This window comes from Apium graveolens, chromosome 9, assembly GCF_009905375.1.
Source record: "Apium graveolens cultivar Ventura chromosome 9, ASM990537v1, whole genome shotgun sequence".
Taxonomy (NCBI): Eukaryota; Viridiplantae; Streptophyta; class Magnoliopsida; order Apiales; family Apiaceae; genus Apium; species Apium graveolens.
The window spans coordinates 223,470,587-223,486,154 of NC_133655.1; the positions used below are offsets into that span (position 1 = coordinate 223,470,587).

General features: G+C 36.7%; 1 protein-coding gene and 2 long non-coding RNA genes across 3 annotated transcripts; all 3 read left to right on the forward strand.

Annotated features, from left to right (window-relative positions):
- The first annotated feature begins 531 nt into the window (after positions 1–531).
- LOC141685987 (uncharacterized) lies at positions 532–1,286 on the forward strand. The gene is made up of 2 exons (XM_074491056.1): positions 532–1,157; positions 1,253–1,286. Exons 1-2 carry the CDS (start codon positions 532–534, stop codon positions 1,284–1,286), a joined length of 660 nt encoding a protein of 219 aa, XP_074347157.1.
- A 595-nt stretch (positions 1,287–1,881) lies between these two features.
- LOC141687462 (uncharacterized) lies at positions 1,882–5,241 on the forward strand. Its single transcript, XR_012561028.1, has 4 exons — positions 1,882–2,107; positions 2,229–2,306; positions 3,169–3,213; positions 5,028–5,241. It is a non-coding gene; the product is annotated as an uncharacterized LOC141687462 (long non-coding RNA).
- Positions 5,242–11,461: 6,220 nt separating this feature from the next.
- Positions 11,462–14,914, forward strand: LOC141687401 (uncharacterized). The gene is made up of 4 exons (XR_012561003.1): positions 11,462–11,689; positions 11,811–11,888; positions 12,751–12,795; positions 14,610–14,914. It is a non-coding gene; the product is annotated as an uncharacterized LOC141687401 (long non-coding RNA).
- The last annotated feature ends 654 nt before the right edge of the window (positions 14,915–15,568 follow it).

The following is a 15,568-nucleotide window of genomic DNA, read 5'->3' on the forward strand; positions in this document are numbered from 1 at the left end:
TCACCCCTTTTAACATTTCAGGTTCGGAATTTGGAGCATATTAAGATTAAGGAATGAGAACTATGTGGAGATCTGTGCTGCTTCGTTTTGTGCTATTTGAATTAGAATAAAGATTTTGTTTTTAGAGAATAAATTTAATTATCTGTTAGACAATTATTATCGGATTTGTGGAGCTGCGTCTCTATTTTTATGATTTTGATTATTGAGTTTGACCGCTGCTTTGAATTTCGTGATCTATTAGAATTATCGAGTAATAATATATTTTATTTTTAGTTTTCGATTTAGAATTTAATAGTCCGGAAGTGTGGGTTGTTACAGTTGGTATCAAGAGCAGGCTGTCCTTCGGAGTGTATTAGGTATGGGACTAGTACATTCCCTAGGATGCGATCCTTTAGACTATCGTATAGGTCTTAGAAAATTATTTTGGATTTAGGGCATTTATTTGTGTGATTATTTGATATGTTTGACTTTTGTGTTTTTTTTTGATTATTGACTATAAGTTTAGAATTTGTTTTGTGTGTTCTAGTAAAGATGGATGGAGAAAATCAGAACAACAATGAAAATCAGGGCAATAATGATGAAGGAGGAAACGTCTTTGACCAGCTGGCTGAAACTCTAGCTGTACTTGTGAATCAGCAACCGAAGCCCAACATCGTCTCTCAATTCAAGCGTTTGAACCCGCCAACTTTTGATGGAGCTACAGACCCGGCTATCGTTGAGATGTGGATCCAAGAGATGGAAAAAGCTTTCGGACTTCTGGGGAGCAATGAGGAACAGAAGGTGACCTTAGCTGTGTACCAATTGCAAGGAAGCGCTTACGACTGGTGGCTTATGGAAAAGAGGAAGAATGAGACGACAAATCTTGAAGAAAATCATGAACCGTACACTTGGGCAAAGTTCAAGAAGGCTTTAGAGGACAAGTACTTTCCGAGAACAGTTCGTCTGCAGAAAGAGAGGGACTTCATTCGACTTCAACAAGGTGGAAGAACCGTCATTGAATACGAAGCAGAATTTGCAAAGCTTGCGAAGTACGCGTCGACCCTAGTAGCAGATGAGAGCAGTCGAGCACGAAGATTAGAGGAGGGACTTCGAAGTGACATCAGGAATTCAGTGGCGTCGTTTGAACTTCAGACGTACGAGGCTGTCCTCAACAAGGCGTTAGTGATCGAAAGGGGCTTGGCAGAATCTGAAAAGGCGTCTGGCAGTTGGAATAAGAGGCGGTTCACTCAAACTAGTGGGCAATCTTTTCAAGGGGGACCACTCAAGAAGCCACACGTGTACGATAACATCGGTGTAAGAACCCTGATTTTTGTAATATTTTAAAACTTCTGTGAATAGTAACTTGATCTAATTAAGTAATACGTATGGGGATCATCATTAAATGAATAGTGGAATTTTGAGAATCCGAGATCATATTCTTGTTTATCGAGGAAAATAAGTGAATGTAAAAGCCGACGGAATTCGAAGATTCACAATTATACTACGTGTTTTTGTATCCATAAAGAATGGCGTAGAACCGGGAATACTACGTGAAATAAATAATATATCAAGGTATTTATATGATCAAGAGAAGGAATGGAATTGGTTATAGGATTATAAGCGATAAAAGAAATCGCTACGAAACAAGTCGTTATACGTGGAAACTATCAGAATGGAACGACGATTGCATTTACGATAAATAAACGAATGAGAAATTAAATCCCATGCAAGTTGGCCATGCATAACCAAGTCCTAACTAGTAGTTAGGAGTGTAACTAGATGATTAGAAGCTAACTAGAATAGTTAGTGGAATAGTGTTGAATAGTGATGGGAGACAAACAAGTACACAAGCCATACTTCTCCCTTTTCTCACTTCACCACGCAATCAAACCAACCCATACCTTTGCCAAATTATTGTCAAATCTGCTGCATACATCCCATATATTCATTATACACTCCCACACTTTAGCCACAAAAGAAAACAACCACTTTTCCCTCACTTAAAGCTCTCCCATTTTTCATTCCAGCAGTTCGGATTTTCTGAGCAAGGGAGAAAGAAAAATTCATAACTCAAAATATACTCATTCAAATATCATGAAATTTTTACCATAGCTTCTCTATATCATGGGTAAGCTTAGTACCAAATTTCAGCCTCAAATTAATATTTTTCAATTTTATAAAAATGTTTGAATGAGGTGCTGAAAGGTAACTCCGAAATTTTAACTTGTTTCTTGGTTTTGTTTCTTAAGGATCTAGCCCTTCTAAGTGTTTTCTAAGAAAACCAAGCCTCAATAATCCTAGCACTAACCTTCCTAGTATCCAAGAAGGTATAACTTTCAACCCTTTAAGGTTTTATGGTTGGATTTAAGAGTTATGTTTGTTGTAGTGTTAAGATCCAAAGGATTGTGTTTGTTTGAGTTTGTATTGATTATGTTCTTGCTAAAGACTTGAGATGTTGAGTTGTAATCCATGTATGTGGTACTAGATAGAGCATATAAGGTTCATGTGGGTGGATCTTGAGAAGTACTTGTGTTTATGATGGTTATAGGTAGTGATTGTGTTAAGATCAAGTAGTAGAAATTGAGTTTGGGCATTCTTGCACTTGATCTGTTTTCTGCAAGACATTCGGCCATGAAAATGGTTAAAATTTGAAAACCACTGGCCATGAATAGATATATATTGTTTTATAGTTTCTATACATGTATAGATCATCATGAGGAGATTTACGGTTTAGGAGTTATGGTCGTTTTAGTGTAAAACATTTCTGCGATTAGCCAACTGCACTTAAGTCCACTTGCATGGTGATTTTGAAGGACTTAAAATAATTTTGAGATTCTGGAAAAATTATGAAAAATGGATATGACAGTAGAGAAGACTGTCCAAAAAGAATCTTGGGAAAATATTAATTTTTCGATTTTATAAAAATATTTTGGTAAAGCGAGCGCAAGCGAGAAACGCATAAAAAACCTAGTTTTGACGAACATTTTCTCACGTTCGAGCTTAAAACTCGAAATGGACTTTCTAAAGCGAACGATCGATTTCAAAACCCGACCATGTTATAAAGTGAGAATATAAGTGTTGAGAATGTGACGATCGGAGATTCGTTATACTTGAGTAGTTGCGAAAGTTGCTTAATAAAAGCGAGACGTTAATCGCGTACTAAGTTAGACCGTTGGTTTTTGTTTATAGATCGCCAACCAAACACCAGAGACCATACCACTTCGATTACTCGAGGCAAGTTTTCGAAACCCTATCTCATACTATCCATGCTATATATATATTGTTGTGATATTGATGCCATGATTTACAGTTCAAATATATATATGCTTGTCTATGATATCAATGCATACGAATTATGCGATTGTTTACGAAAATAAATTTCGTTTTACACGAGTATGAGAAGTTGAAACGTATTTCAAATATAATATATGATAATGGGAGTTGAAGATATTTTAATAACGATTTAATTCCGGAGAGAGCCGGACGCGAAAGATTTCTATTTCGATAAATAAAGTACGTTCGGGTAATATATATATCAAGCGAACGATTGAGATTTTGACTTAAACTTCGAGAAATATTGGTTTATTCATTTAAGGGACACCCTTACTTGATTGATTATTTTATAAAGCGATATTTAAGGGATTATTAAATATCCAGAAAGTATTTAAAAATATACTGAATAGTTTATAAATAATTTCACGTTATTTAATAAAGATTTAACTATTCAAAGAGCAATTATAGGATACCAAATCATGTTTTGATTATTTGATTAAGGTGTCTCCATTCGTTGGACCTTATTCACAAAATATTTTGTATTTAAGGTTTTTATTAATTCAATTACCTTAATTAGAAATACTTTGTACTTAAGATTTTATCAATTCATTAAATCCCTCTTATATAATTATGAGACCTTAGATTTTTAATATCTTCGGACTTCTAAAAACTTATTTAAAAATATACATAATTCCCAAAGGTACTTTCTAAATTATTCAAAACTCTTGAAAGAGATTAATCATTTGAAACGTATCAAAACCTTAGGGAACTTAGTCTTGAAGCATAAGAGTTTTGCTTCCTCGTTCAATAAAGAACAAGTGAGTAATATACGTGTCACCCTACTACAGATAGGGATTTGAAAATGATTTTAAATTCAAAAATCCGACAACTCCCAAAGATCAATTGAGTTAAAAGTGATGAATAAAACATCTTATTTACAGGTCAACTTTTAACGACCTATTCCTTCAAAAAAGGATTTTGAGCAAAAGATATAACTATTTTGGGACTGGAATGTGGCCTGCCCGGCACAGAGTGGTATCGGGCAGTGACCAGGCGCGGAGTGGCGCATTATGCAAGCGCGGAGTGGCGTATTGTACGGTTATATGGTCTATGTGACCATTGACTTTCGGACTTGCACGGCAATGGGCAACCACCGTGTAGTGTCTTGATGAGCCCAAAGGCGGCTAGGTTTGTATTCCTTCTACTAGTAGAGAAAATTTCGTATTCGGCTGATCACCGATACGTGGTTTATTCCAGTATAGTCCCTTTCTTCCATTTTGGAAAAACTGTTGTGAAATATACAACAGATAGCCGATAAGGCTGAGTTTTAAACAAGGATATTGATGAATATATATCAAATCCATTTGAGAAATCTGCCGATAAGGCTGAGTTTAAATAAGGATGTTGATGATTATATATCAAATCCATTTGAGAAATCTGCCAATAAGGCTGAGTTTTAAATTGGGATGTTGATGAATATATATCACACCCATTTGAGAGTCTTGGTTCGAGTAACATCTTGAGATTTTGAAATAAAATGAGTACGAGTATAAAATGATTTTGAGAAAGAGATGAATACAAGTATTCAGTGGATATACTATTGTAGTTGATTTTGAGAATATTATAAATTTGATAAGCATATAAACTTTCAGAATGCTTTGGAGATACAAAGTATAATTATTGGTTTTATTTATTCTTACATACTTAATTATGGGGATATATACCTTGCTGAGCTTTAATGCTCACCCTTGCTTTTATATATCATATCACAACAGACTACCAGCATGGATCAGACCAGGACTGCTGTCCGTAGGCGGGTAAGGAACGCTCTTGAGTTCCGTAGGCTTTTTGTGCGCCAGCCCCGTCAGGTAGATAAGTGGAAATGATTTATTTGATAATGTTTCCAAGCATATAACCTGTGTGTATGTGAGTTTGAATAAAAGGTCGAGTAATATTGTGAAAAGAGAATTATTTAATTAATAAGTGATCGTAACGACCCGAATTCACGACCTTGGATTTGGGGGTGTTACAGAATGGTATCAGAGCCAAAGGTTATAAGTTTTGGAAGCAGTAAGAGTAAAATGGGTAGACTGAGGATCTAAAAGTTAACAAGAACTCTCATCGAGTTCGTAGTCGGATTACTATGGAGTAGTCGCGACGGTAGTACCCAAGGGGACCTTAGCCTTAAGAGTTGAGGCATTGGTTGAGTTATTAACAGTCGATTGAAAAGCCAACATTAAGGGAAGAGAATGAGTTGTAGCACTCAGAGAAAAGATTGCTAAGAGTTATATGTGAAAGAGAGTCCATTGGTTGAGCCAATAGAGTTTGTTGATGGACTACCAGGAGTTATGTTGAAGTGTTTATGTGAAGTGTTATACGGAAATTGATGGAATCGTTTAAGATCGACATAATGAGGAAAGGAGAAAATTGTACATGATTATTTTTATAATGTTGATATAGAAGTGGAGCTAAGTCTCCGGAGAAAGCGGGATGAAGACGATACCCCAATACCATAGGTTGATTGGAAAACCCGAGTCTTGCCACTCATAGCTCTTTATAGAGTGTCCTTGAGGAGACATATTAGGCAAGAATCAAGATGCTTAATTCTTTTACTATTAAGGTTATTACGTTACCTGAATTGGTTGAAAGTATTGTTCCGATAATAAGGGTTCAATACATGACGAACAGCGATTCTACCAAGAAGGGTATTCGCTATACCATTGAGGAATCTATGTCCTATAAGGAAGATTTTAGCGTGTCCCAAGATGAGAATGCTATGCGATAATACGAAATTATTTCGTCCGTTAAGCCATTATGGTTTGACACGGAAAGCGAGAATCGACAGAATAATTTCTGAAAAGTTTCATGCTCCTGCAATCAACGCAGCAAGCTCTGAACTACTGGAGGAGAAGACCAATAAGTCTGACGCAGAATTCCAAGAGTGGGATGTCACTAGGAGCTACGTGTATATTCTCGGCAGGATGTCGTCTTTTGTTAACGCATCAAATCAGGTGCGTGGGCATAACGTTGCGAGCAACTAAAGAGGAATGAAGAATGTATTTGTGACAAAGTGAGTTATTAAGCGACTTTAACATAATGAGTAGAGACGCGAATAATGTTATATTGGTGATCTTTTATAATAGCATAACGATGCCACCCCGACATATTGGGAAACTAGAGCAAACCCTGCTGAATTGGTAAACCAAAATAACCAAGAACACGAGGAAGTCGAATATAATGAATTCGGCTTAGAGGATTACAATGAAGAAGAAACTATGGATACTAACGAGGGGGAAGGCCAGAGAGGAAACCCCATGGACCAAATTATGAATCTTCTTCGAGAGAATTTAAATTGTCACCCTCAACCCAGGTGGATCATGTTCCAGTTACTAATGTCTTTAAGGCCTTTAAGTGGTTAAAACCCCCAGAAATTTCAAGGGACTGCTAACCTATTAAGTCCAGAGCTTGGCTGAAAGAAATGGAAAAGAGCTTTGAGATAGTGCCCATAGAAGAGACGCAAAAGACTGTGTTCACCAGTTATATGTTAAAAGGAGAAGCAAATTATTAGTGGGAACCTAAAGGAACCCTGGAGACTGATGTGATTATCACATGGGGAAAAGTATTTCCCAGGTTTATGGAGGCTCAGATGGAGTTGAAGTTTCTAGAGATTAAGTAAGATAAGATGTCAGTGGCTGTGTACAAAGCCAAATTTATTGAACTGTCGAGATTCGTGCCGGAGTTTGTGAACACGAAAGAGAAAAAGGCGAGGAGATTTCAGCAAGGGCTGAAACAATGGATTCAGGATCGAGTGTCATTACTTGAGATAACAGACTATGTGCAAAAAGGCCTCGATTGTAGAGGCAGAGAGTGAGCAAAGTCAAAAAGAGGAAGAGAGCAAGAAGAGGAGTTCGGAAGCCAAGGCGGCAGAGCGATAAACAGAAGTTTCCGATTAGGACTGAGAGGGGAGTGGTGTCCCAACCCGCAGTGGGTACCAGGTTCGCCACTACCGTAGCTGGCGGAAATAGCTTTAGCGAACCGGTAAGCAAGAGTATCGCCCAGGGAGGTGGTCAATATAAGACTACGTTTCATAACCAGTTTCGGTCACCCCTACCGGATCATAAGTCATGTGGGGAGAAACATCCCGGGGTATGTAATTGGGAAAATAGCTACTGAGGTGCTTTAATTGCAACCAACTAGGACATTATTCTAGCAACTGCCCCAACCCAGCTAGGGCGTGATAGCAGGTAACCTTTTACTCAATTTGGTTACTGCAAATATTCTGTTTAATTCTGAAGCAACTAAGTATTTTATATTGCGAGATTTTTGGCCAAGTTAAAACTTAATGTGATTCCAACGCGAGAATTATTGCGAATAGAAATAGTGAATCGAGAGGTTGTTCCAATTAATGAGATTCATCTAATCTGCAAGTGGGAACTAGGAGGGAAGGACTTTAAGTTGGACTTAATTCCTTTCAGGCTGAGAGAATTTGGTGTGGTCTTAAAAATGGATTGGTTGTCGAGCAATGGTGCTCAGATTGATTATAAAGGAAAGAAAGTTAAAATCTGAATGCCTAACGGCAAGAAAATTGTGATTAAGGGTCAGCGTCAGACCCAGAAATTTTTTAATATTGCTCAAGCAAAGCAATTATTAAGGAAAGATAGCAAAGCGTATTTAGCATACGTGGCGGGTACCAAGAGAGAAGCCCCGATGTATGTGACATACCAGTTGTTCACGAGTTTGAGGATGTGTTTTCCAAAGACCTTTCATGATTATCACCTGACCGAGAGATAGAGTTCGCTATCGAATTAGCATCAGGAACGGCATCAGTTTCAAAAAGCCCCATATAGGCTAGCCCCGGTTGAAATGAAAGAATTGACTTCACAGTTGCAAGAACTGTTGAATAAAGGAATGATGAGACCTAATGTGTCACCATGAGGCACACCAATGTTGTTTGTCAAAAAGAAGGACGGTATTATGCGATTGTGCACATAGTATAGGGAACTGAATAAGCTGACTATTAAGAACAGATACCCTCTCTCTAGAATTGACGATTCGTTTGACCAACTTGAAGGAGTGGTACACTTTTTGAAAATCGATCTAAGAATGGGATATCACCAACTGAAGATTAAAACAGGGGACAAATACCGTATTTCGCACGAGGTATGGACATTATGAGTTCTTGGTGACGTCGTTCGGGCTAAAGAATGCCCCAGTAGCTTTCATGGACTTTGTGAATCGAGTGTTTAAAAAGTATTTGGACGTGTGCGTCATTATTTTTTTATTGATAATATTTTAGTCTATTCTAAAACGGAAGAAGAACATGCGGAATATCTGAGGATAGTGGTAGAAGCATTGAGAAGAGAAAAGTTGTTTGCCAAATTCTCATGGTACAAATTCTGGCAAAATGAAGTTCAGATCTTAGGACAATTGATGAGCAGTGAAGGAGTGTTAGTTGACCCTACCAATGTTGAGGCAGTATTCCAATGAGAAAGAATAACCACACCTACGGAAGTAGGAACTTTTTGGGAATTAACCAGTTTTATGAGAGGTTCGTACGGGATTTTGCTAAGATATCAGGACCTTTGATTAGGCCTACTTGCAAAACGGAAAAGGTTGTGTAGAATGAAAAATGTGAGGAAAGTTTTCAGGAATTGAAAAGAAGTTTGGTATCAGCCCTCGTGCTGGCATTGCCCGATGGAAAGGGTGATTTTGTGATCTATAGTGATGCGTCACATAAAGGATTATGATGCATGCTCATGTGGCATGGGAAAATGGTTGCTTATGCCTCACGGCAGCTGAAGGAATATGAAGTAAGATACCCTACTCATGAATTAGAATTAGCAGTAATAGTTTTGCTTTGAAAAATTGGAGACAATATCCATACAGAGAAAATTGTGAGATCTACACTGACCATAAGAGCCTTAAGTATATATTTACTCAGAAAGAACTCAACAGGAGACAGAGGAGATGGTTAGAGTTAATGAAAGACTATGTCGGTGAGATTTTATATCACCCAGGGAAGGCCAATGTGGTGGCCGATGCCCTTAGTAGTAAAGAGAGACTCAAGATGTTGACAACGCCGGAGGAACTAGTGAGAGAACTCGAGGAGATGGAGATAGAGGTGAAGTCACTGGTAAAGGGACTGATGGACTAATTGAGATCAAATTAGAACTGGAATTGTTAGAAAAGATGGGACATTATCAGGAAGAGAAGACGAATGAAGAGCGAGAATCTTTGACTGAGAAGAAGTCAAATATGAGAAAGATGAGAAGGGAATTATGAGGTATGCGAACCGGATTTGGATTCCGAATGTTCGAGAATTAAAAGATGAAATTTTACGCGAAGGACATAATTCTAGATATTCAATTCATCCTGGAGGTACCAAGATGTACCGAGATCCAAAGGAATATTATTGATGACCCAACATGAAAAGAGACGTGGCCAATTGGGTCAGTAAGTGTTTGACCTGTTAAAGAGTGAAGGTGGAACATCAGCGACTGAGGGGACTCCTACAACCCTTAGGAATTCCGATGTGAAAGTGGGAACAAATAGCCATGGATTCTGTGGTAGGATTTCCCCGAGCTAAGGCTAACCGTGATGCAATATGAGTAATTATATATCGACTGACCAAGTCAGCATACTTTCTTCCAATCAAGAAAACCTACATGGTGGATAGATTAGCAGAGCTATACATCAAGGAAATTGTGATAAGACATGGAGTCTCTGTAGCTATCGTATCTGACAGAGATCCCCGATTCAACTCCAGATTTTTTTGAGGAGCTTTCAGGAATGCTTATGAACCAAACTGAATGTGAGTATTGCATACCATCCCCAAACCGATGGACAAAGTGAGTGAATCATTCAGACATTGGAGTACATGTTGAGAAATTTTGTAATTGATTTTTAAGGTTATTGAGATGAACACCTATCTTTGATAGAGTTTGCCTACAATCATAGTTATCATGCGAGTATAGAAATGCCCCCACATGAGGCGCTGTATGGTCGGAGGTGCCATTCACCCTTGTACTGGGATGAAGTTGGTGAAAGAAAGTTACTAGGTCCCGACTTGGTGTAAAGAACGAGGGACATAGTTGAGTTGATCAGAGGATGCTTAGCGGCAGCCCAAGACCGACAACGTAAATATGCCGACTTAGCACGAAAAGACAGAGAGTATGAAGTGGGTGACCAGGTATTTTTGAAAGTGTCACCATGGGAAGGACTGATGAGATTTGGAAAGAAAGGAAAGTTGAGTTCCCGATATATGGGTCCTTTGAGATTTTGTGACAAATAGAACCGTGGCATACGAATTGGCTTTACCTCTAAACCTTGAACAGGTTCATAGTGTTTTTCATGTGCCAATGTTGAGAAAGTATAATGCGGATACCAAGAATATAGTGAAACATGAGTAAGTACTAGATCTGTCCTACATTGAGCAACCAGTTGAAATCATTGGTTGAAAAGAGCAAGTACTCAGGGATAAGAGTGTCAAGCTATTCAGATTCTTATTGAGACATCCCAAGGTCGAGGAGTCGACTTGGGAATTAGAGAGCCACCTGCGAGAAAGGTACCCCCATCTATTTGTGAGTTGATTCCGGGACGGAATCCTTTTAAGGGGGGGAGACTGTAAGAACCCTGATTTTTGTAATATTTTAAAACTTCTGTGAATAGTAACTTGATCTAATTAAGTAATACGTATGGGGATCATCATTAAATGAATAGTGGAATTTTGAGAATCCGAGATCATATTCTTGTTTATCGAGGAAAATAAGTGAATGTAAAAGCCGACGGAATTCGAAGATTCACAATTATACTACGTGTTTTTGTATCCATAAAGAATGGCGTAGAACCGGGAATACTACGTGAAATAAATAATATATCAAGGTATTTATATGATCAAGAGAAGGAATGGAATTGGTTATAGGATTATAAGCGATAAAAGAAATCGCTACGAAACAAGTCGTTATACGTGGAAACTATCAGAATGGAACGACGATTGCATTTACGATAAATAAACGAATGAGAAATTAAATCCCATGCAAGTTGGCCATGCATAACCAAGTCCTAACTAGTAGTTAGGAGTGTAACTAGATGATTAGAAGCTAACTAGAATAGTTAGTGGAATAGTGTTGAATAGTGATGGGAGACAAACAAGTACACAAGCCATACTTCTCCCTTTTCTCACTTCACCACACAATCAAACCAACCCATACCTTTGCCAAATTATTGTCAAATCTGCTGCATACATCCCATATATTCATTATACACTCCCACACTTTAGCCACAAAAGAAAACAACCACTTTTCCCTCACTTAAAGCTCTCCCATTTTTCATTCCAGCAGTTCGGATTTTCTGAGCAAGGGAGAAAGAAAAATTCATAACTCAAAATATACTCATTCAAATATCATGAAATTTTTACCATAGCTTCTCTATATCATGGGTAAGCTTAGTACCAAATTTCAGCCTCAAATTAATATTTTTCAATTTTATAAAAATGTTTGAATGAGGTGCTGAAAGGTAACTCCGAAATTTTAACTTGTTTCTTGGTTTTGTTTCTTAAGGATCTAGCCCTTCTAAGTGTTTTCTAAGAAAACCAAGCCTCAATAATCCTAGCACTAACCTTCCTAGTATCCAAGAAGGTATAACTTTCAACCCTTTAAGGTTTTATGGTTGGATTTAAGAGTTATGTTTGTTGTAGTGTTAAGATCCAAAGGATTGTGTTTGTTTGAGTTTGTATTGATTATGTTCTTGCTAAAGACTTGAGATGTTGAGTTGTAATCCATGTATGTGGTACTAGATAGAGCATATAAGGTTCATGTGGGTGGATCTTGAGAAGTACTTGTGTTTATGATGGTTATAGGTAGTGATTGTGTTAAGATCAAGTAGTAGAAATTGAGTTTGGGCATTCTTGCACTTGATCTGTTTTCTGCAAGACATTCGGCCATGAAAATGGTTAAAATTTGAAAACCACTGGCCATGAATAGATATATATTGTTTTATAGTTTCTATACATGTATAGATCATCATGAGGAGATTTACGGTTTAGGAGTTATGGTCGTTTTAGTGTAAAACATTTCTGCGATTAGCCAACTGCACTTAAGTCCACTTGCATGGTGATTTTGAAGGACTTAAAATAATTTTGAGATTCTGGAAAAATTATGAAAAATGGATATGACAGTAGAGAAGACTGTCCAAAAAGAATCTTGGGAAAATATTAATTTTTCGATTTTATAAAAATATTTTGGTAAAGCGAGCGCAAGCGAGAAACGCATAAAAAACCTAGTTTTGACGAACATTTTCTCACGTTCGAGCTTAAAACTCGAAATGGACTTTCTAAAGCGAACGATCGATTTCAAAACCCGACCATGTTATAAAGTGAGAATATAAGTGTTGAGAATGTGACGATCGGAGATTCGTTATACTTGAGTAGTTGCGAAAGTTGCTTAATAAAAGCGAGACGTTAATCGCGTACTAAGTTAGACCGTTGGTTTTTGTTTATAGATCGCCAACCAAACACCAGAGACCATACCACTTCGATTACTCGAGGCAAGTTTTCGAAACCCTATCTCATACTATCCATGCTATATATATATTGTTGTGATATTGATGCCATGATTTACAGTTCAAATATATATATGCTTGTCTATGATATCAATGCATACGAATTATGCGATTGTTTACGAAAATAAATTTCGTTTTACACGAGTATGAGAAGTTGAAACGTATTTCAAATATAATATATGATAATGGGAGTTGAAGATATTTTAATAACGATTTAATTCCGGAGAGAGCCGGACGCGAAAGATTTCTATTTCGATAAATAAAGTACGTTCGGGTAATATATATATCAAGCGAACGATTGAGATTTTGACTTAAACTTCGAGAAATATTGGTTTATTCATTTAAGGGACACCCTTACTTGATTGATTATTTTATAAAGCGATATTTAAGGGATTATTAAATATCCAGAAAGTATTTAAAAATATACTGAATAGTTTATAAATAATTTCACGTTATTTAATAAAGATTTAACTATTCAAAGAGCAATTATAGGATACCAAATCATGTTTTGATTATTTGATTAAGGTGTCTCCATTCGTTGGACCTTATTCACAAAATATTTTGTATTTAAGGTTTTTATTAATTCAATTACCTTAATTAGAAATACTTTGTACTTAAGATTTTATCAATTCATTAAATCCCTCTTATATAATTATGAGACCTTAGATTTTTAATATCTTCGGACTTCTAAAAACTTATTTAAAAATATACATAATTCCCAAAGGTACTTTCTAAATTATTCAAAACTCTTGAAAGAGATTAATCATTTGAAACGTATCAAAATCTTAGGGAACTTAGTCTTGAAGCATAAGAGTTTTGCTTCCTCGTTCAATAAAGAACAAGTGAGTAATATACGTGTCACCCTACTACAGATAGGGATTTGAAAATGATTTTAAATTCAAAAATCCGACAACTCCCAAAGATCAATTGAGTTAAAAGTGATGAATAAAACATCTTATTTACAGGTCAACTTTTAACGACCTATTCCTTCAAAAAAGGATTTTGAGCAAAAGATATAACTATTTTGGGACTGGAATGTGGCCTGCCCGGCACAGAGTGGTATCGGGCAGTGACCAGGCGCGGAGTGGCGCATTATGCAAGCGCGGAGTGGCGTATTGTACGGTTATATGGTCTATGTGACCATTGACTTTCGGACTTGCACGGCAATGGGCAACCACCGTGTAGTGTCTTGATGAGCCCAAAGGCGGCTAGGTTTGTATTCCTTCTACTAGTAGAGAAAATTTCGTATTCGGCTGATCACCGATACGTGGTTTATTCCAGTATAGTCCCTTTCTTCCATTTTGGAAAAACTGTTGTGAAATATACAACAGATAGCCGATAAGGCTGAGTTTTAAACAAGGATATTGATGAATATATATCAAATCCATTTGAGAAATCTGCCGATAAGGCTGAGTTTAAATAAGGATGTTGATGATTATATATCAAATCCATTTGAGAAATCTGCCAATAAGGCTGAGTTTTAAATTGGGATGTTGATGAATATATATCACACCCATTTGAGAGTCTTGGTTCGAGTAACATCTTGAGATTTTGAAATAAAATGAGTACGAGTATAAAATGATTTTGAGAAAGAGATGAATACAAGTATTCAGTGGATATACTATTGTAGTTGATTTTGAGAATATTATAAATTTGATAAGCATATAAACTTTCAGAACGCTTTGGAGATACAAAGTATAATTATTGGTTTTATTTATTCTTACATACTTAATTATGGGGATATATACCTTGCTGAGCTTTAATGCTCACCCTTGCTTTTATATATCATATCACAACAGACTACCAGCATGGATCAGACCAGGACTGCTGTCCGTAGGCGGGTAAGGAACGCTCTTGAGTTCCGTAGGCTTTTTGTGCGCCAGCCCCGTCAGGTAGATAAGTGGAAATGATTTATTTGATAATGTTTCCAAGCATATAACCTGTGTGTATGTGAGTTTGAATAAAAGGTCGAGTAATATTGTGAAAAGAGAATTATTTAATTAATAAGTGATCGTAACGACCCGAATTCACGACCTTGGATTTGGGGGTGTTACAATCGGGGGTCAAGGTGATCGAGAGACGTGTACCAGGTGCGGCAAGAATCATCCGGACAAAGTCTGTCGTTGGAATACAGGTGCTTGTTTTCATTGCGGAGAAGTAGGACATAAGATTTCGAATTGTCCGCACAATCCGCCACCGCCACCAAGGAAGGAAGCAGATAACAAGATGGGCAAAGGACGTGTGTTTCAGCTGACAGGAAATGACAACTATCGCAATTAAGGTATGATTTCTTTTCTTTAGTGACTTATTTAATTTATTTATGTTATGTGAATTTGGGGACCAAATTCTTTTAAGGAGGGAAGAATGTAAAATTCGTAATTTTATTTTTAATTTATTTATTAGAAATTAGATATTAATTTGTCTAGATAAATATTTTAAAATTAGAATATTCTGAAAACATTTTGTGCAAGGTAGTTGATTTGTGAAAAGATTTGTTATTTGTGGAAATAAGTGTAAGAATAATTTAGAAAATCGAAATTTTTTTAGTTTAGGTAATTGTGTGTATCAAATATTTTATTTATGGAATTTACTTGGAGAGGTTGTAAATCTTTAGGAGGAAATATTATTATTTCCTAGTTGAGATATAGGGTTTTGTATCGTTATAAATACACCATATTCGTATTCCTTGTTTTTATCATTAAAATTCGTAGGACTTTCTCAGCAAAAATCAGCTGTCTTGTAAAATTCGTAGAAAATT

Excerpts from the sequence above, each read along its gene's own strand:
- LOC141685987 (XM_074491056.1), top strand. The coding sequence starts at position 532 with ATGGATGGAGAAAATCAGAACAACAATGAAAATCAGGGCAATAATGAT. Across the intron at positions 1,158-1,252 it reads GAGGCTGTCCTCAACAAGGC|GGGGACCACTCAAGAAGCCA; the intron begins GTTAGTGATCGA and ends AATCTTTTCAAG.